The 19,956-nt window shown below is 49.0% G+C and overlaps 1 protein-coding gene across 1 annotated transcript; it reads left to right on the plus strand.

Annotated features, from left to right (window-relative positions):
- The first annotated feature begins 2,493 nt into the window (after positions 1 to 2,493).
- CHRNA1 (cholinergic receptor nicotinic alpha 1 subunit) lies at positions 2,494 to 19,659 on the plus strand. The gene is made up of 9 exons (XM_037044418.1): positions 2,494 to 2,741; positions 8,296 to 8,441; positions 8,549 to 8,593; positions 9,634 to 9,743; positions 11,608 to 11,803; positions 12,494 to 12,731; positions 15,538 to 15,761; positions 17,143 to 17,382; positions 17,868 to 19,659. Exons 1-9 carry the CDS (start codon positions 2,699 to 2,701, stop codon positions 17,997 to 17,999), a joined length of 1,374 nt encoding a protein of 457 aa, XP_036900313.1. The 5' UTR covers positions 2,494 to 2,698; the 3' UTR covers positions 18,000 to 19,659.
- Positions 19,660 to 19,956: the final 297 nt, after the last annotated feature.

Raw genomic sequence — 19,956 nt, forward strand, 5'->3', positions numbered from 1 at the left:
CCAGTGTGCACACACAGGGCTCTTTCCTGGCCTTCATTCGCGAACTTGATTATCTTCTTGCATTGGAACCTCTATTCCTCTCCTTCAACTCAGTGGTGATCATCTCGAAGCCATCTGGAGAAAACAGGCTTGAGTGTGAAGAAAGCACCCTTAATCTGATCTTTGCCGCAGTGCGGGAACCGTCTGCTCAATGTGCATTCTTAATGGGCTTTTGCTGCCCAACGCCTTTTCCCTCACTTATCACGTGCTCTTTGGGGTTCAAAACAGAAGGCTCCACATTTCTGGACGACTCCTACTACCTTTCATTTCTGCTCTTGAACCAGCCAATTTTTCCTGAGTTTCACTCTCCCTTGTACTGACTCGCTAAGCAAAGCCAATCAGAAGCAATATGCACTAATTTTGGGTTTTCCACCCTCTTCTGCTGACAGCCACAGGCTCAGTAACACTTTGCTCACTAAGTAATTAAGGAGCAATTTTATTAAATAATCCTCTGGTGCATAGCATGCGTCTTCAGCCTTTCAGCCTCCAATACCAGTTTTCTTGCCTTCCTCTGCAGTGTTACATATTTTAGGGTTATTCTTAACCATCAGACCCCAATGCAAGGGAGTGAATTTCATATTAATAACAGTAATATTAGCTTCTGAACAAATAAGTCCAAGAATGCCAATGGCTTATCACATTGAAAGCTTTGTTCTCATTCGTGAAAGAGAGCTGGGTGGTGACCAGGACAATGGGTATAATGGGTCTTCTCCTCCATGAAGTCATTCAAGATCCAGGATGTCAAAAGCCCCTTCGACACATGGTTTCCAAGGTTGCCCTCAGGGTCATGTCCATTCCTAGCATCCGAAGATGACAAGAGCATGCATAGCTGTGGTAGGAGGTTTGTGAGTCTTGTTAGGGCAGCCAGCAAGGTGAGCTGTGAAAGAATTCACCAAGAGAAGAAAGTGCAGAGTAAAGTTTTAATTCACTCTCCAGCAAAGGAGAGGGGCATGGTGTAGAGAGATACACCAGCATTGTGGGGTGGGGGCTTTGACCTTTTGTTGAATTATAATTGGATTAAAAATGGGGGGGTTGCTGTTGTGAGGCCCCTGGGCTGTTGGGGGCATTGTAACACGAGGCTGCAGTTCATTCCAGTGTTATCTTCTGCCTGTGGCTGTAGGGAGCACTTAGTCCTGTTCTGTTCTTGCTTTCCAGCACTTTCCAGTCCTGGGGACAAGCCGAGAGGAGTTTACTGCTCTCAGTCATGTTTAACAAGGTCACAGGCCTACTCGGCAAATGGCGCCACGATAGCAAATGGCGCTGGCTCTGTCCTTTCAAGTCTCATAAAATTTCTTCTCACATTTCGTTTTCTAGAGCTCAGCCACATGAGTTCATCTAGATGCCAGCAGCAAGGTATATTGGGGTTGGGGGGGGCAGGTATAGCTCCTAGGCAGTCGCAGTGCAGTGCTGGGTTGAAGGGAGAGAACCAATATTCTACTAGACAATTAGCTGATCTCCCATGACTTTAAACAGAAAAAAAAAACCCGTAAATGTAAACTCTCAGCTCTCTCCTCTACCCTCCAACTCTTTTCTCTAATTATGCAGACTCACGAAAATGGGGAGTTGGTCAGAACGCTGCCCTTGGACTTGAGGTGAGGGGCCTTCCTCACCTGATTCAACTGGGAAGGAACAAGCTGGGTACCTGTTACCTAACAGCTTCCTCCCTGTTGTGGTAACAAACAAACAAACAAACAAACAAAAAAAAACAAACAAAACCACCTCTCAGGCTGAGCAATCACTAACTGCTGGCTTTTAGGATTTTTTTTTTTTTAAACAAAGGAATTGAAAGGCTGAGCCACTCTGCTCTTTGCTTCCCTAGAGAGCAGGCGGAGGTCGGAGCTGGTGGAAGGGAGCGGGGCTGTGGAACCGCGGCCACACGGCGGGACCCTTCGCGGTTGATTAGCGTTCGCTTGAGTCACAGTAGGTGGGCGCTGGGCAGTGTGCTCCTGCTAATGGCCCGCTGCGGGGCGGGCATTGCCAGCTACAGAGAGAGGGGGTGGAACGGCCACTCTGCAAGCCAGTAAAAGCCATCTTAGGAAGAAGCCTTTTTCGTTAAAAACCAAACGCCACGGACCCTGGGCCTCTGCAGCAGTAGATTCACGACCAGCCACTCTCTTCTCGAGTTCATTTCGTCACCTGAGCCCCAGGCGCGCTCAGCCTCGGGTGACCCCGAGCAGGCGAATTCCGCGTGTGCGGAATGTGCACTTCTGTGATTCGGGCGGGGCGGTGTCTGACACACAGAGCGCACACTACTCGGACCGAGTGACCCTCATCGAATCAACCCACAGCAGTGAGGTGCTGGTTTTCACAAAAGGCAGAGCGTTGCTCATCATTCAAAGTAAGTCCTTCCCTACTGTCAGGTTTTTTAAACATTAAAATCTGACTCGTGGTGCCTACAAAACACAGTGCAGTTCACACTCAACTTGTCCAGGGTGTGGCAGTTGTGCAGAAAGGCTCTAACTGTGAGGCCTCGGCGCCTCCCTGGCCTCCCGGGCTCCGGGCAGCCCAGCTGTCACGGCCACAAACAGGTGGTGTAAAACAATCGCCCTCCGAGCCGACACACTGTCCAAACCCGCCCGCAGCCGAGTGTCCAGCCAGAGCGCCCGCCGGCAGCGCAGGCCTCCAGTCCGCCGCCAGCCCGCGGCAGCGCCCTCCGCCCATGGAGCCCCGGCCGCTCCTCCTGCTCCTGGGCTTCTGCTCAGGTAAGTGCCGGTGTGGGGGGCTCTGCTCTAGGCTGAAGCACCAGGCGCCCACAAACCAGAGTCTCGCGTCTTTGGTGGGAGTCAGCAGCCCGAGACTGCCGTCAGTTTCTCACCAATGTTAGCTTGATCGGGTTTGTGGATAGAGATTTCCCGTTTGCATTATTCAGATAAAATAGGAGTTGCTTGGTGCAAATCGGAAATGCCGGTCTCTCCCTCCATCAGGGCCCCGCGCGCCCTTGCGCTCGAATTCAGCACCGCCGCGGCCCTCCCGGAGCTGCCTTCCGATTCCAAAGACTACGGGGACTCGGCGGGGGCCACTCCCCGCCGCCAACGGTGGGGCTAACACCCCCCTTTTACCTCTCCTGGAGAGTTCTGATAATAGGACTGACTGACAGCTCCATGTGCTGGAGAGAGAAACCTATTCATACTTGTAATTCAATTCTCTCCAGGAGACGAAATCTTTGTAACTTTTTAAACTTCTGAAGTTAAAAGAAGTTCATATGAATGCATTCTTGCTTACTCTTTTTTCTTTGAGAAAGTACGTTACTACGAGAAGCTTAGGGTTTGAACTGAAACCATAAAGCTTTGCAAGGCCTTGACCTGTGTTTGACTCTGGAATGCGTCACCGCACAGCAGCTGAAACACTCTCCCAATCCCACACTTCCGGGGGCGGAAAACAGGAGATGTTTGCTGACTGCTTCATATCGGGGAGTTGACCGGTGACCTCATCGGGGCCCGGAAACAAGGCGGCTGGCGTTCTGTGACCCCTCTAGCATTGCTCTGACAGACACAGGCCTGGGCAGAGGAGGGAAGGAGCTCTGTCATCATCGTTTTTCCGCAGCAGAGTTGAGGGAAACAGCCTGAACTCTAATCCATTCAGATAAATTATATCCTATGGGATTTGGACTTGATCCAACCAGATCTGGCCTGGTGGTGGTGGTGGTGATGGTGGTGATGGTGTGTGTGTGTGTGTGTGTGTGTGTGTGTACGGACACTACACTCAGGGAAAATTCTTAAGTGATGTGCTTATGCATAGAAATCCTTGGAAGACCTCTTAGGACACCAAAAACCTCCCAAAATACACGTTTAGCTACCTTAAAAAGTACGTCATATATATTTAGATCAATCCTAGGATTTGCTGGTATCAATTCCCACCAGTGAATTTAGAGCTGGGTGAGGCATTCCAACATCTTCAGTTTTGTGTTATAGGGAAGCTGAGGCGGGAAGACAGGAACCGACCTGCCCAAAGTCACTGAACTTACATGTCTTGGATCACAGTCTTTCGGAGACTCCATTTGTTGTGTGCACAGTCAGAAAACAGCCTGAAAGTACAAAAGGTGGCAAAATCACACAGCAGCAGGGTGAGGTCAGCGTCACCCAGGATCAGTAGTAACAGTGCAGAATTCCTTTTGCCCAACCCAGTGGGCATTAAAATCACAAATTGGAACAGTATGGCACAAAAACAAAACACACAACAACTTTAACATCTTGGTTGGGTTCCCCTATTTAGAATCAATCTTTTGTGGGCAAAATTCTCATTCACATCAGGGATACATTCTTCTCGTTAGCTTAACACATAATGATCTCTGCTCTATTTATACAGCATTTTTATTACAACCTTTCCTCTCTTCCATCTCCAGAATCCCAAGCACTTTATTGTCACCTCTCTTACAGCCTATTACTCTCCAACTTGCTCACAGCTATGTATGTAAGTGACAAATGTCAGTCTTCATGGGGGTAGGAAGACAGGATTTATGTCAGATTCACCTTTGAACATCTTGAAGCTCTTAAAATCGTGCTTTGCACACAGTGAGTGCAGAAGTGTCTGACCAACATGTTAAGGTTACACCATCTGAACAAGGATGATTTTACTGAACAGGGAGCCTCGGACATTATTTATTCGTCTGCATGGTTATGAATGTACACCCTGCGTTTTAAGGAAAGCACTTACTGCGACGCGTTGAGTCCGTGGGGAATTGGTCCAATTCTCCAGCTCATGGTGGATTTAGGAATAGAATTGTACAATTCTGACCTCAAGTCCTGTAAGTTTTCTACCACTCCATCCTGTTTTGGAATGGAAAAAAGGGGACAGACAACTAATGAACCCAATCTAAGAAACGGATTCCTTTGGGGAAATTCCTGAGAAACCCATTTAGGAAGCAGCCAGGCCCCTGGTTATCAGACAGGGTGGGCGAGGAGGGAATGAGCGTCGCTGGCATGCTGACCATGCCCACCCGTCTCCCAGCCCTGGCCTCTGCCCAGTGGGCCCTAGGGTTGGCCTGCATAGTTTTCCTGCCGTATAATGCTCACCATCTGCCCCATCTGTTGCTTTCCAGTATGTTCTTCCTGTCAAACAGAATAAACCATCAGCTGAAAATAAGCAGCCCAAGGCAATGCCAAAGCAACAGCTTCAAATTCCAAAGCCAGGACACTCAGTGACCCATGCCAGTCCCCTACCCTGTGGGCTGAGTGGGGCCCAGGATAGACAGGCATGGGTGACAGAGGACTGCCATGTCCCAGGGGCTCCATGGGGGGACTGCAAACACTGGGCCTTTGGACAACGTGCTCCTCTGAAGAGTCCTCGAATGCAGGTGGTTTGGGGGAGACGCCGTGTGAAAGCTCTGCACGGACCCTTTGGGGTTCAGGAAACTAGAAAGGGAGAGGCAGGCTAGGTCAGGGGCTCCCTACAGAGAGTCCAGGGGGATCATAATGAAGAGCCTGAAGCTGCACGGAGGGCTTCAAAGACCCGAATGGAAATGATACCTGTGCCTTTAGGGAGGTGGCAAAGAGCACGGGCCCAGGTGGCAGGCCGCCCTGATCACAGCCCTGCCTCTAATTGGCAGGGAACCATGAATACGTTGCTCGACTGTCCAAACCGCAACTGTCTCATTTGTAATACAGGGATAAAGACTTACCTCATAGGACTGTTAGAAGCATGTAATGAGTTAAAACAAATACAGGGCCTTTAGTAAAGCTCTACAGGCTACTTGAAGCACACTTTGGGGGGATAAAAATGTTTTCAATTTATGGCACAACATTGGTTGTTTCAAGCTGACCCAAAGTTCTGGATGAGAAATAGCAGCTGAGAGCCTGGCTTTGGGGTTTGAACACTGGCCCCACTGCTTATGAAACCTGGGCCCCTTAACCTCTGTAAAGTGAGGACCCAGTAATACCTACCACACCCCATTATGGGGCTGGAAAGAGTCAGTATGTATAACGCATGCAGAAGCACGGCCCTTAAGGTGGACATGCCAGTTATTTTTATTAATAAAATTAGGAAGAGTAATTCCTCTTTACTTTATAATTATTTTATTGACAAACTCTTCCAAACTTAAGCTGCATGGATACAGATGATATTTCAGAAAAAAAGAAGATCAAAACTATGAACAATAAAATGGCAATAAATACATATCTATCAACCACTGAATCTAAAAAATGAACTACACAAAGAAGAACAAAGACAGAATCACAGATATGGGGATCACTGCCAGATGGGAGGGGGGTGTAGGAGAATGAGTGAAGAGGTGGGGGGATTAAGAAATACAGACAGGTAGGTACAGAAAAGCCATGGGGACGTAAAGGACAGTATAGGAAATGGAGTAGCCAAAGATTTTATACACATGGCCCGTGGACATGAACACTGGTGGGGGGATGGCCTGAAGGAGTGGGGGGCTGGATGGAGGGGGCAAAGAGGGGGGGGGAATTGGGACAACTGTGATAACAAAATCAATAAAAAATAATTTAAGAAAAAAAGAAAAATAATAACTTGTCTTAGAAGTCATCAGTTAACACTCCTGGGGAAAAAGAGAAAGCATCTCCTCTTCTGACTTTTCAAGTTGGCTTGGTCCGGGGAGGAGGTTGGAGGGTTTCAGCAGTAATCTGCGGAAAGGGGAGATCTGGTGACATGAAGCAGGGCAGCCGGATCCTGTGTCCGCTTCCTCTTCCAGCCCTGAGCTGGCAATTCCCAGTCCACGCCAGGCTTGAGTTACAAAGAGCCTTCCTAGGGCACTGGCTGGAATCTGAAACACTTTTTCTAATGCGAATAATGTGGCACAGTTTCCGAGGCAGCCCGCAGCACACTCAGGAGCTAGGGCACAGTGCAGAATGACCGGACCATCACCCCAGCTCTGCCCTGGCCGCATGGCCTCGCACAGGCCGTCCAGCCTCTCGGAATCCCGGGTGGAAACGCCAGCCTGCCCGCCCCCCTCACTGGGGGCTGACGAGGACCACACAACACTGGCCATAGAAGGGCCGCAAGCCCTGAGGATACTGATGATATTTCTCTGAGCCCTGAAAAAAAATTCAGTCAAGATGCCCCGGGGTTGTTCATGCTCCAAATAGGAGCCCGAGCCCAGGTGAGCAAAGTGCACAGTTTCACTCTGTCTTAATAACTGGGACATGGATCCACCAGCAGCGATTTTTTTCCAAAAACTATGGTAAAATACAGATGATATGAAATCAACCATGGTAAAATACACATACATAAATTACCATTTTAAAGTGAACAGTTTAGTAGCATTAAGTACATTTAACATGTTATGCAGCCATCGCCACTATCTAGTTTCGTAACTCTTCATAGTCCCAAAGGGAAGCCCTGTGCCCGTTAGCTATCACTTCCTCCTCCCCTGTCCCTCAGTCCATGGTCACCCCTACTCTGCTCTGTATTGGCTAACCTATTTTTGACATTCCATGTAAATGAAACTGTACAATATGTGCCCTTTTGTGTCTGGTTTCTTTCACATAGCACAGTATTTTCAAGGCGAGTCCATGTTGTAGGGAACAACACTCCATTCCTTTTTCTGGCTGAATAGTATTCCACTGACTGGTGTTATACCACAACCTGTTCATCCGGTTACCTGTTGTTGGTGGACATTTGGGTTGGTTCCATCATTTAACCCTTGTATATAGTACTGCTATGAATATTCTGGTACAAGTTTTTGTGTGAACAGTTCTTTGGGATACACCCAGAAGTGGAATTGGCAAGTTGTATGCTGACTCTGTGTTTAACTTGTGGGAGGGACCACCAAATATTCTCCACAGTGACCGCACTGTTTTACATTCTCATCAGCAATGCATAGAGGCTCCTGTTTCTCCGGCGTCACCAATACTTGTCACTTCCAACTTTGTTCACTATGGCCATCCTAATGGGTGTGGACAGCACTGATCTTTGGCTGTCCCTAGCATCTGAGACCAGCCAAGCTGACCAGTCATTACACCATGGCCAGACTCTGAAATGATGAGGCTGGGTTTGGGGGGATCTTTCTTCTTGTGTGTACGTGTTCCTAGCAACCTTGATTCAGCCAGAAGCTGTATTAAGGAATGTCCTCTGTCCAAAGCGCAAGTGTCATGATAATCTGGCACGCCCCACTGGGAAGGGACCACACCAGCCGCTGTGCTTGGAAAGGCTCCCAGGAAATACTAGCTGCATTTGGGACCCCTTCCGTAAGGGCTCACGCCAGCCTCCCATTAGCTGGCCTCGCCTCAGTTCCCCATGTTAGTGTGCGTGGAGGCAGGGAGCAGAGTCTGACAGTGTGCATGTCATTTGCTGCCTCAGCTGGCCTCGTCCTGGGCTCTGAACATGAGACCCGTCTGGTGGCAAAGCTGTTCGAAGATTACAACAGCGTGGTGCGGCCAGTGGAAGACCACCGCCAGGCCGTGGAGGTCACCGTGGGCCTGCAGCTGATACAGCTCATCAACGTGGTGAGAGGAGAGTGCTCCAGGCCCCCACGGCACCCACAGTCTCGCCCCAGAACACCCTCCCCTTCGTTCCCCCCACCCCCTAAAGATGGGGTCTTATCTTTTTTCAGGATGAAGTGAATCAGATCGTAACAACCAACGTTCGACTAAAACAGGTATGTCAGTGAGAGAGTTACATTTATGTTGTTTGTATTCACCCTGAAATTTAACCTGGACCCAGAGTAAATAAATTTCTGTTGAAGGGATATATACCAAAACGTTAAAGTGAGTATTTTGGGGCGGGGGGATTATGGACTGTATTTGCTGGTGTGGGCTTGTTTTTCCTCTGTGCTTTTTCCGTGTGTGTTCATTTGCCAGGGCTGCCATAACTAAGTCACAAACTGGATGGCTCAAACCACAGAGAGTTGTTGTTCACAGATGTTGAAGCCACAAGTCCAGAGTCAAGGTGTCAGGAGAAGGGGTTTCTTCTGAGGGCCGTGAGGGACAGTCTGCCCAGGCCTCTCTGCTTTGTGGGTAGTTGGCCATGCTCATGTTCTCATGGCGTTCTTCCTGAATGTGCCTCTGCCTTCTTGTAACTAACTCATTGGGTTGGGCCCACCTTATTGAACTTCTTTTAACTTAATAAGTTCTCTCTTAATAGGGTCCTATTTTGAGGTACTAGGGGTTAGGGCTTCAACATAGGAATTTTGGGGAGACAAAATTCAATCTATAACATTGTATATTTATGGTTATGCTGCATTGGGCATATATTACTTTTATAATGTAGAAAATATGATACTTTTTAAAAATGATGTTGCCTACTTCAGGAAAGCTGTTCACAACAGGGACAGTCTCCTTGCTGGCCGGGGCACTGTGGTGGGATACACCTGCCACTGCCTAGGGTCATGACCCGGAGGCACCTTTGTTTCCCCATCTGTAAAATGGGGTGAGTGACCACTCTGACCTCACACGGTTGTTGTGAGGACGAAATGATCGGTATCAGGAAAACATTTACAACAGCGCCCGCACGTGGCCGATCAGAAGCATTGCCTGGCATTCCTAAATTACGCGGAAGCCAAACTCTGAATCCAGCCTTTCTTACGGTAGCACAGTTTCTGTTGCGAATCTGAATCATACCCACCAGAGCTCTTGATAACCCTGCAATGTTTTAAACATGCTTTGAGCTTTCTAATCAGCCAGGCATCTTCATTTCTAGCAATGGGTAGATTACAACCTAAAATGGAATCCAGACGACTATGGCGGCGTGAAAAAAATTCACATTCCCTCCGAAAAGATCTGGCGCCCAGACATCGTGCTCTATAACAAGTAAGCAACCCAGCCAGGATGGGGAGGGGCCTTTCCTGGGGAGCCCAAGTGCCCTAACAGAAGGGCCGCCCCTGTCGGTATGCTTCAAAAACCGAGAGCCAAGCTGCCCTGCTAGGGCGCCATATGGTGTCTCGTGTTATGAAAAGGAACAATTATCAGAGCCAAATTGAATCAGGGCTGTGGGTGGAGGACATTTAATCCCTGGGAGCTCCTGAAGGGTGTATGGCAACTGTCCAAGGAACCCAAACTTGCTATGATTGAGTTCCTTGGAACCAAATGTCCTTCCTGCCAGTAGGTCTGAGCCTCCCGGGGTCGCGATTCATCACACCCTCATGGCAGCCGTGCTGCTGACGGCCCAGGATGCCCGTGTAGCCCACCCAGGGGCTCCGTGACAGACTGCATGTCACAAAACTATAATGTGATTCGAGACACTCTGCTCTAATGACATGTTCATTACCACACATCCTTCATTTGTCAGGGCCTGTGCATCGCAAAGCACCCCCTTCCCAGGCTGGAGCATTTAACACCGGCCTAGAGGGCTCGCGCCTGCCACGCTGCAGCTCGTGTGTGGGGTGAGCGGGCGGTGCCAGGCAGCAGACTTACCAGGGAGGGCAGCAGCGGCCAGCGAGTGGAAAGGACGCCCTTTACGGCCAACCACCCCTCCTTCGATTTTCCACCCACATATTTTCCCATCATAACTGGGATTCAAGCTTGAGTCAAATGATCCAATCACTTCTGTGAACTTTTCAGACAGTTATGCCAATAGGGCAAAGTGTCCCATATTAGTCAAGTTTCTCTTCCAATGAGAATGCGAGGGGCATGGTGAATAACTCTGCTCCTTCTAACAAGCTTGTGCAGGAGCACCCAGGTGGGGCAAGGACCCTGTGTGACCGGCTCAACGGGAGAGACCGATGACGTGGCCCTCTGCTCTTTGGAAAGGCCCAATAGTGCGAGTGCTCTGGGGAGAGCCCCACCCCGAGGGAAATTCAATGGGAAGAAAACCTCTTGACTTACAAAGGGAGGCGGCAGCAGATGCCGTATGTCCCTGGATGCCCCACGTCCCTGGATGCCCCCTGAGATGACCCAACGCCCTGCCCAACACCTGGGCCTGGCCCTGGGCCACGGCCTGGGACGAAGGCTGTTTGCAGGACAAGGATGGCACACCAAATATGACCCGCACTGTAGAAATGGCCTTTTCTGATTCTTAATATATACCATGGCAGATATTTTTAACAAGAAATTACTGCCAACATTTGAAAATATGGAAATATTACATCAAAACCTGGGGAACTCCTACATTTGAAAATATGGAAACTTTGTACTTAAAAATGGGGAGTTCTAGCTTTTGAGGAAAAATCCAATAATCTGGAGATTATGGCAAATACTACTGAGCACTAGGAAGAAAAAAGCTTGGATGCGATGGATCAGCGTTCCCTGTTATTTCTTTTAAAAAAAAATTTAAAAGATTTTATTTATCTTTAGAGGGGAAGGGAAGGAGAGAGGAAGAGAAATATCAATGTGTGGTTGCCTCTCGTGAGTCCCCTGCTGAGAACTGGCCTGCAACCCAGGCATGTGCCCTGACTGGGAATCGAACCGCGATCGTGTGGTTCGCAGGCCCACGCTCAATCCACTGAGCTACACCAGCCAGGGCCCCTGTTATTTCTTTAAAACAGAAGATTCCCGGGTTCCTCACCAGGTAATGCGATTTAGTGCTTACAGGAATCTGTATTAACAGACACCCAGTGATTCTTATCATCAGACAAATTTGGGAAACCCTGACACAGGTAAGAAGCAGCACAGCAGGAAAGAAACTATAATTAGCGCCTGGGAATTAACAGCCGTCCCCTCTGTGGTCCCATCGTAGTGCAGATGGCGACTTTGCCATCGTCAAGTTCACCAAAGTGCTGCTGGACCACACCGGCCACATCACGTGGACACCTCCGGCCATCTTTAAAAGCTACTGTGAGATCATCGTCACCCACTTTCCCTTCGATGAGCAGAACTGCAGTATGAAGCTGGGCACCTGGACCTATGATGGCTCTGTGGTGGCCATCAACCCGGTAGGCGTGGACCCTGTGCAGTGAGGGTGGATTCGGGAAAGGCAGGGTTCAGGTCTTCCACACTGCCCCTTCCTAATCACAGGTTCTCAGCGCCATTGAGAGATCTGGGAATCAGCTAGCTGTATGGTTCGCAGTTGGTTGGGAAGGTTCTTGATGTGCTTGCACTTGAGAACCTCCTGGGAGCTTAAATGAAGTCCCAAGAATTTGGATTTAATCAGTCTGGGGTGAGGCCAATATGTTTTGCTTTGTTTTATTTTTAAGATTTTATTTATTTACTTTTAGACAGAGGGGAGGGAAAGGAGAAAGAGAGGGAGAGAAACACTAACGTGTGGTGGCCTCTGGCACGTCCCCTACTGGGGACCTGGCCCACAACCCAGGCATGTGCCCTGACTGGGAAACTGAACCAGCAGTTCTTTGGTTTGCAGGCTGGTGCTCAATCCACGGAGCCACACCAGCCAGGGCCAGGGCACCAATATATTCTAAAGCTCCTAAGGTAGCTTGAACCCCAATAGTTCATACCCCCTCGTTAGATAGGAAAGTAACCTGAGATGCCAAAGTGGAAGTGACCCAGGGTCCCCCTGGGTGAGTAAGAGCACCGGAACCTGTTGCCTTGTCACAGATGCCTAGGAAACCCTGCCTCTCCTCAGGGGGACCTGGCTGGGTTTTGAAAGTTCCCTTCCGTCCTCTCAGGAGAGCGACAAGCCAGACCTGAGCAACTTCATGGAGAGTGGGGAATGGGTGATCAAGGAGGCCCGCGGCTGGAAGCACTGGGTGTTCTACGCCTGCTGCCCCTCCACCCCCTACCTGGACATCACCTACCACTTCGTCATGCAGCGCCTGCCCCTCTACTTCATCGTCAACGTCATCATTCCTTGCCTGCTCTTCTCCTTCCTAACCGGCCTGGTGTTCTACCTGCCCACAGACTCAGGTGGGTGCAGTTGCCGTGGCTGCGACTGCTGATGCTAACAGAGCGTGTGCTGCTATTTGGGGGAAAGCCAGAAATAATTATAGGCCAATCAGCAGGTACAGGCAGACAGACAGAAATCCTCATCACTGGGAGGACACACTTACCGAGTGGCCACGTCCAGGGGTGAAAGCCGCCGTGGACGGAGCTCACAGCTGGAGCAGAGTACAGAGCAGGCAGAGAGTTGAGCGTGACCCCGAAGACGCACGTAGATAGCTCAGTCTAGTTAAAGTGAACAGCCACCCATACCTATCTGTTGAACACCTACTGTGTGCCCCGAAGTGTGCTGGATCACAGACACGCCTCACGCCCCCTCCACAAGGCAGTCACTGCCACCTACCGACTGACCCAGGTCTTGCCTGTTTTGTTCACCACTGGCCGCTCGAAAGGAGCTTCTGCCTGTCTGTTTTCCAGATGGCGGCCTCTTTATGCACAAGACCATACTTCCCAAGTGGCAGCGCTTTCTCACAAATCAGCCCAAACAATGTCCGTGCCTCCTACTGAGGCATCACATCTGTGACATAATCTCGCCAAATGACAACGCACAGAAAACAGGGAGGGGGCAGCATGCCCCCGCAAGCCGCCGCTCGTAAACGACGCGAGGCTGACATGTGGGGACGACAGAGAGAAGGTGCAGACGGTTCTCAAAGTTACGACAGGTCACAAGTTTATCAAAGTCATGAGAAAAACTCACGAAACTCTAAGTCCGACTTTTCGACGAGGAAAACAACATTACGCGTTCACACGTTCTACAGGCAGCGCTTCCCGAAGAGCCGCTGTGTGGCAGGACCGCCCCAGAAACAAGGCGGAGTTCACCCCTGCGGAAAGTCGCTTCCAGCGATTACATTTGTTTTTAAACAAATGGTCACAAACGAGTACTTTTTCAGCTTTCTAACCAAATGGAGCACCTTAAAGGGAAGGGAGGAAACACTAGTCAGGGCGATATGGAAATGAATCCCAGTTTCTAAAAAATGTTAAATGGTTTATGCTTGGCAAGTATTTAGAACAGTGAGACTGCTTCATGAATGTTAGCTATTATTATTGCTATTATGACTCAAGAAATGTGGTCTAACTGGATCAATATTTCGTATTTATAATTCTGTCTCCGTTTTCACTTTGAAAGGCTTTTCTCCTCACTAGGTAGAACTGGTCATTCCTTGTTGGCACTTGCTCTGTGTCCTGCTCTGTACCCCTGGCATCTGGACGCACCCAGCACAGGGGCGGAGCTCCCTACTGGAATGCAGGGAGACACAGGGTTTCCCGGGACACAGTCAGCGAGACCAGCAGAGGGAAGTCCCCACCAACGGCTCTCTTCTGCGCTGAGGTGGTCAGTGCCCACAGAAACATCTCACTGCCCCGTCAGCCCCTGCCCTCCTGGTCTGCCCTTCTGGTCTGCCATACTCACCTAACCAAGACTCCGACCAGAACTGGTGACCCTGAAGTTGTAGGATCAGGAGAAAAGGGGGGCGCAGGGGACTCGCCAACACAGAACCAAAACCAAACTATCCCCTTTGAAGGAAAGGAGGTGATGTGAACTCATTTACTTCACTGTCTCACTTTGGGTCTTACGGCCTGCTCCCATAATGGGAAAATCATACCTGCACTTCTGGACCGCCCACCCACCGGCAGGGTCACAAGGAGGCCAGGCTTCAGTTCAGTTTTGTGAGGTTTATTATGACGTTTTGCTGCAGATGGAAAATCTGCCGCCTGGGGTCTAGCTTGCCACCCAGCTTGTGTAACGTGGATCTCTGGGCTCCACCAAGAAACAGAATTCTGGCCCTGGTTGGTGTGGCTCAGTTGGTTGGAGTATCATCCCATACACCAAAGGGTCGTGGGTTCAATTCCTGGTTGGGACATGTAGGGGAGGCAACCAACCAATGTTTCTCTCTCCCCATTTCTTTCTAAAATCAATAAACATGTCTAAAATTTTCTTAAAGATTTATTTATTTCTTTAGAGAGAGGAGAAGGGAGGGAGAAAGAGAGAGAGAGAAACACCAACCTGTGCGAGAAATGTTGATTGGTTGCCTCTCACGTGCCCACAGCTGAGGACCTTGGCCAGCGACCCAGCATGTGTCCTGATGGGGAACCGAACCAGCAACCTTTTGGTTCACAGGCCAGTGCTCCATCCACTGAGCCACACCAGCCAGGGCTATTTTTTTTTTAATTAAAAAAAAAAGAAATAGAACTCTGGGGCATGAGATGAAGTAGTCATTTCCTGTTTGGCAGCCTCTAGTGAACCTGCCACAGTCAGCAGAGTTAAGGTGCTGAGGTCCCACAGGAAATTCCATCCAGCCAATTTCCCCAGAATGATGTTTTGAGAAGTGCCTGTCGCATTCTTCTCACCTGGGGTTCGGTGGTGTCTTAGTCTGTGAGGGCAGCCATAGCAAAGGACATAGACTGCGTAGCTTGAGAAAAGAGAAATTCACCATCTCAAAGTTCTGGAAGCTGAAGTCTGAGATTGAGGAAACAGCAGGGTCGGTTTCCTCTGGGGCCTCTCTCCGTGGCTTACAGGTGCCGGTCTTCTCCTTGTGTCCTCACACGGTCTTCTCTCCCTGTGTGTATCTGTGTTCTAATCTCCTCTTCTTTATAACCAGTCACATTGGATGAGGGCCCACCCTGAGACCTCATTTTAGTTACCTCTTTAAAGGCCATATCTCCAAATACAGTCACTGAGGGGCGGAGGCTTGGGACTTCCATGCATAAATTGGACAGGAGTAACCATTCAGGCCATGACAGGTTGGCTGTTGCATTTCTTCCTCATTTTGCCCAGGAGAGAAGATGACGCTGAGCATCTCCGTCCTGCTGTCTTTAACCGTGTTCCTTCTGGTCATCGTGGAGCTGATCCCCTCCACCTCCAGCGCTGTGCCCTTGATTGGGAAATACATGCTCTTCACCATGGTCTTTGTCATTGCCTCCATCATCATCACTGTCATCGTCATCAACACACACCACCGCTCCCCCAGCACCCACGTCATGCCGGAGTGGGTGCGGAAGGTGAGTGAGCGAGGCCCCTGCCAACTCTGCAGGGCGCAGCCGTTCCCTCGGGGACTCTGCGGGCTCCCTGCCCCTCCCGCCGTGGCCTGCAGAATTCTGGCTAACCTCTGTGGTACTCGGAACTGAGAGTCCACTCTGGGCTCTGAGGGGGTTGGGAAGGGAAATTTTCTTTTTTTTTAATATATTTTATTGATTATGCCATTACAGTTGTCCCATTTTTCCCCTTCATGCCCCTCTACCCTGCACACCCCCTCCCACCCACATTCCCCACCTTTAGTTCATGTCCATGTACCATACTTATAAGTTCTTTGGCTTCTCCATTACCCATACTATTCTCACCCTCCCCCTGTCTATTTTCTACCTACCCTCTATGAAGGAAATGTCTTGGGTCCCTTTCAAGGGATAAAGAACTTATGGAGATTCCTCAGAGAGAGGAGAAAAACAGGATTAACAAAGCTCACCTCTAATTCAAGCTTTAAAGATCTCTTTGATTAGAGAAGATACAAATAGCTGTCTTTTTGTTGAAATGCTGCACAATTCTTGAGATTTCTGCTGGAATGTCTTCTGGCCTGTGAACAGGTTGCTGAATTTTTGCTGGTGCAGTCACCTGCCTAGAGTAAGCGTTAGAAATGGAGGAGAAGCTTGAGAGGCCTCAAAAAGTGGGTTTTCATGGAGATCTCGGTCTCAAGTATCTGCGGTTTTGAAATTTAAAATATGTTAAATTTCAAATACGTGAGGTTTTTTAAAAAATAAAACTTCACACACAAATCTTTTGTGTAAAATTCAAAAGATTTGTTATGAATTGACAGAGAAACTACTGCTCATAATGCATTTTTTGAAGAAGAAACGGTCCCTGTTTCTATTAGGACTGGTAAGTGACTCCTGGCAATACTTATGTTGCATTTTTTCAGCAACAAGAAACGAAAGAAAATAGTCTAGCTGTTTGGTGGGGCCAGAACCTTACATATTTTTTAGCTTGAGGGACCCTTTCTTTAACCATGTGATCATGAGAGCACATGGCCTTGAAAGAAGCAGGTACCTGTAGGGGGTTCCCAAGGTAGGTGGGCATCACTGGTTTCTTATGAGCATCACTGGTTTCTTGAGTTCGAGAGCTGCGCACAGGCTCCCTCCAGTGGCGAAAGGCTCACATGACAGAATCATCACTGTTCACAGTAACTTGACAGGTCACCTGCTACGTTAGTTAGTTTAGTTCGTTCGAAGGGATCTTTGAGGAAGTGTAGTCCTTTTGTTTTCAGGACCAAGAGGCTGAGGCAGGGAAGCTGAATGGCTTGCCTGAAGTTTCATTGCTAATGCAAAGTCAGAGTTTGATGCTCGCCCTGCTAGCAATTATTCTCATAAATGGATTTCTTTCTTACGTTAGGTTTTTATCGACACCATCCCAAATATCATGTTCTTCTCCACAATGAAAAGACCATCCAGAGAAAAACAAGACAAAAAGATTTTTACAGAAGACATGGATATTTCCGACATTTCTGGGAAACCAGGGCCTCCCCCTGTGGGCTTCCACTCTCCCCTGATCAAACACCCTGAGGTGAAAAGTGCCATGGAGGGCATCAAATACATTGCGGAGACCATGAAGTCGGACCAGGAGTCCAACAATGTAAGCGTTGTGACATGAAACCCACACCTTTGGGTTGAAATAACCAAATGCTCGAGCACAGACGGGTGGGTTTGGCTTGATGGGCAGGTTGGGTTTTAGAGAGAGCACCTGACCAAAGATTAGCCTTGGTGCCCACCTCTAGGCCACCTTGCTAAGTCATCATTGTGAACGATCTATTCGAAGAATAGAAATCTTGCCCTGGCTGGTGTGACTCAGTGGATTGAGTGCCAGCCTGTGAACCAAAAGGTTACCAGTTGATCTCCCAGTCAGGGCACAACCCAGTGCCTGGGTTCCCTTTCTTTCTCCCTCCCTTCCCTTCTCCCTAAAAATAAATAAATAATTAAAAAATAAAAAAGCATAATGCCAGCCAAAGGATGTTGAGGGTTCTGAGATCTACAAATTAAGTGGGTTGTAGAAAATGCCTAGACAACACTGTGAGCCTAAGGACCACCTCAAGGAAATTCTCACACTTCCTTCTCCCCCAGGCGGCTGAGGAATGGAAGTACGTTGCAATGGTGATGGACCACATTCTCCTTGGAGTCTTCATGCTTGGCTGTATCATCGGAACCCTGGCTGTGTTTGCAGGTCGGCTCATTGAATTAAATCAGCAAGGATGAGCAGAGAGCTCAGCTGAGCCTGGCTCCACCCAGCACCGAGCAGAGAGAGAAAGGCGAAGCAAACAGGAAGACTGGTCCACTTCGGCATCAGCTCACTTATCAAGCATTTTCTGTATTTATGATTAATGATGATAATTTACACTTCCGTGAGGTTGTGCAGCCTCAAAACGTTTTCCCGTTGCTTCTCCCTTCAGTCTGGGTCAGCCTGCAGAGTGAACCCTGCTCAATAAAGGAGACAGGGTCACTGCAAGAGTGTTCACTGCCAATGGCATCTGGGAGAGTTTTGTCCAGAGTAGCTGAGGTTTTCTGTTCGTTCGGTTTTCTACTTTTTTTTTAAAGCAAAGTATGTATCCTTTGCTTAAAAGCTAGTTTTGTGCCTACTGGGAAAGCCCCACTTACCAGTCCCAACAAGACAAAGCATCTGATCTGGAGAGAAAAGAGGCAGCATAAAGGCAATAGGTAAATTCTAGAATGGCCCCTGAAGTGCACATTGCATCGAACCCCCGCGTGTTAAAGTACGCGTCTACGACTGGGAGGCAGCGGCGTGTTTCTTGGTCTGACACGGCACCCGAGTTCGGTGCTCTGGGTTTGAGGGAAAACAGGTCCTAACCTGTATGGGCTAGTAGGGCCAGGCCCCGAGGGTATTGTCTCACATAGACGATTTATTTCATCCTCACAACTGTGCTACAAATAAGAAAACTGGAGGAAGGTTAAGTTCATTGCCTAAACTATCAAAGGAAAGAAGTGGGATTTGAACCTAGACCAAATCTGGGTTCCAGGCACCTGTGGGCTCAGTCAGTTCATCTGCTCCTTGCTCTCCCGGCCACCCCTGGCCCAACCTAGGCCATTCTATAACTGGCCAGTGTCTCTAGAGCATCTTTCTGCTTTCCCAATGACACTTCCCGCCTATTTTTCTCCATAGCAACCTTCTAGCCACCATATAATTCACCCAGAACGAACATATGTGCGGCCCTGGGCTCAGCAGCAGAACACATCTGCCCGTATCGGGGGGATGCCCTGCCGGGTGGCCTGACGGAACCCAGGGGGCCTCAGCCTACTGCTCCATGGGGATTCCTCTCATGCACCCATGGTAAGACGGAGGGCCTCCATCTTAAACTAAAGAGAAAACAGTTTGGTGGTTCCTCAAGAAACCAAAATTATCATATGCCCCAGCAATTCCACTTCCAAAAGAATTGAAAGCAGGGACTTGAACAGATACTTGTGGCCAGTGTTGCTGCAGCATGGGCAGAAAAGGTGGAAACGACCCAAGTGTCCTTCTGCGGATGAGCAAAATATAGGATAGACGTGCAGTGGAATGTTATTCAGCCTTAAAAAAAGAATGAAATTCTGGCGTATAATATGGATCAACCTTGAAGTGAGCCAGACACAAAAAGACACATTATGTAACTCCACTTACATGAGGTACCTAGCATAGGCACACTCATTGAGATAGAAAGCAGAGTGGGGGTTACCAGGGTTCAGAAGAAGGGGCAAGTTACTGCTTGATGGGCAGAATTTCAGTGTGGGATGCTGAGAAAGTTCTGGAAGTGGGTGGTGCTGATGGTCACACAACTTTGTGAATGTAGTTAGTGCCACGGAATTGTACACTAAAGGACAGTTAAAGTGATGAAATTTGTGTTGTGAATATTTACCACAATAAAAAGCATTGCCTTTAAAAAAATCTCCTTGCTTATCCTTAAAAATGGCCTCTGAGTGAGGACGGTTGAAAATGGATCACTGAGAGAAAATAGTTCCCTCTTGAAGGAGTGGTCAGTCCCCTCTTCCCCGCCAACGTCCGTGAGGGCTCTAGCTCCCTCCCAGAGCCGAGTCCCAACGGGCTTTCCCTCAGAGGGTCAGCCTGGACGCGGACTGCAGGGGAAAGGCCCCACTTCAAATTTAAACCTCTTTCTGGTGACTGCCCACCCACCGCCGGGGGACCCACGGTGAGAGGGGCGCA

This window comes from Sturnira hondurensis, unplaced genomic scaffold, assembly GCF_014824575.4.
Source record: "Sturnira hondurensis isolate 20B ecotype Veracruz unplaced genomic scaffold, ASM1482457v3 Scaffold0004136, whole genome shotgun sequence".
Lineage (NCBI taxonomy): Eukaryota > Metazoa > Chordata > Mammalia > Chiroptera > Phyllostomidae > Sturnira > Sturnira hondurensis.

Excerpts from the sequence above, each read along its gene's own strand:
- CHRNA1 (XM_037044418.1), top strand. The coding sequence starts at position 2,699 with ATGGAGCCCCGGCCGCTCCTCCTGCTCCTGGGCTTCTGCTCAG. Across the intron at positions 11,804-12,493 it reads CTGTGGTGGCCATCAACCCG|GAGAGCGACAAGCCAGACCT; the intron begins GTAGGCGTGGAC and ends CCGTCCTCTCAG. Across the intron at positions 12,732-15,537 it reads CTACCTGCCCACAGACTCAG|GAGAGAAGATGACGCTGAGC; the intron begins GTGGGTGCAGTT and ends CATTTTGCCCAG.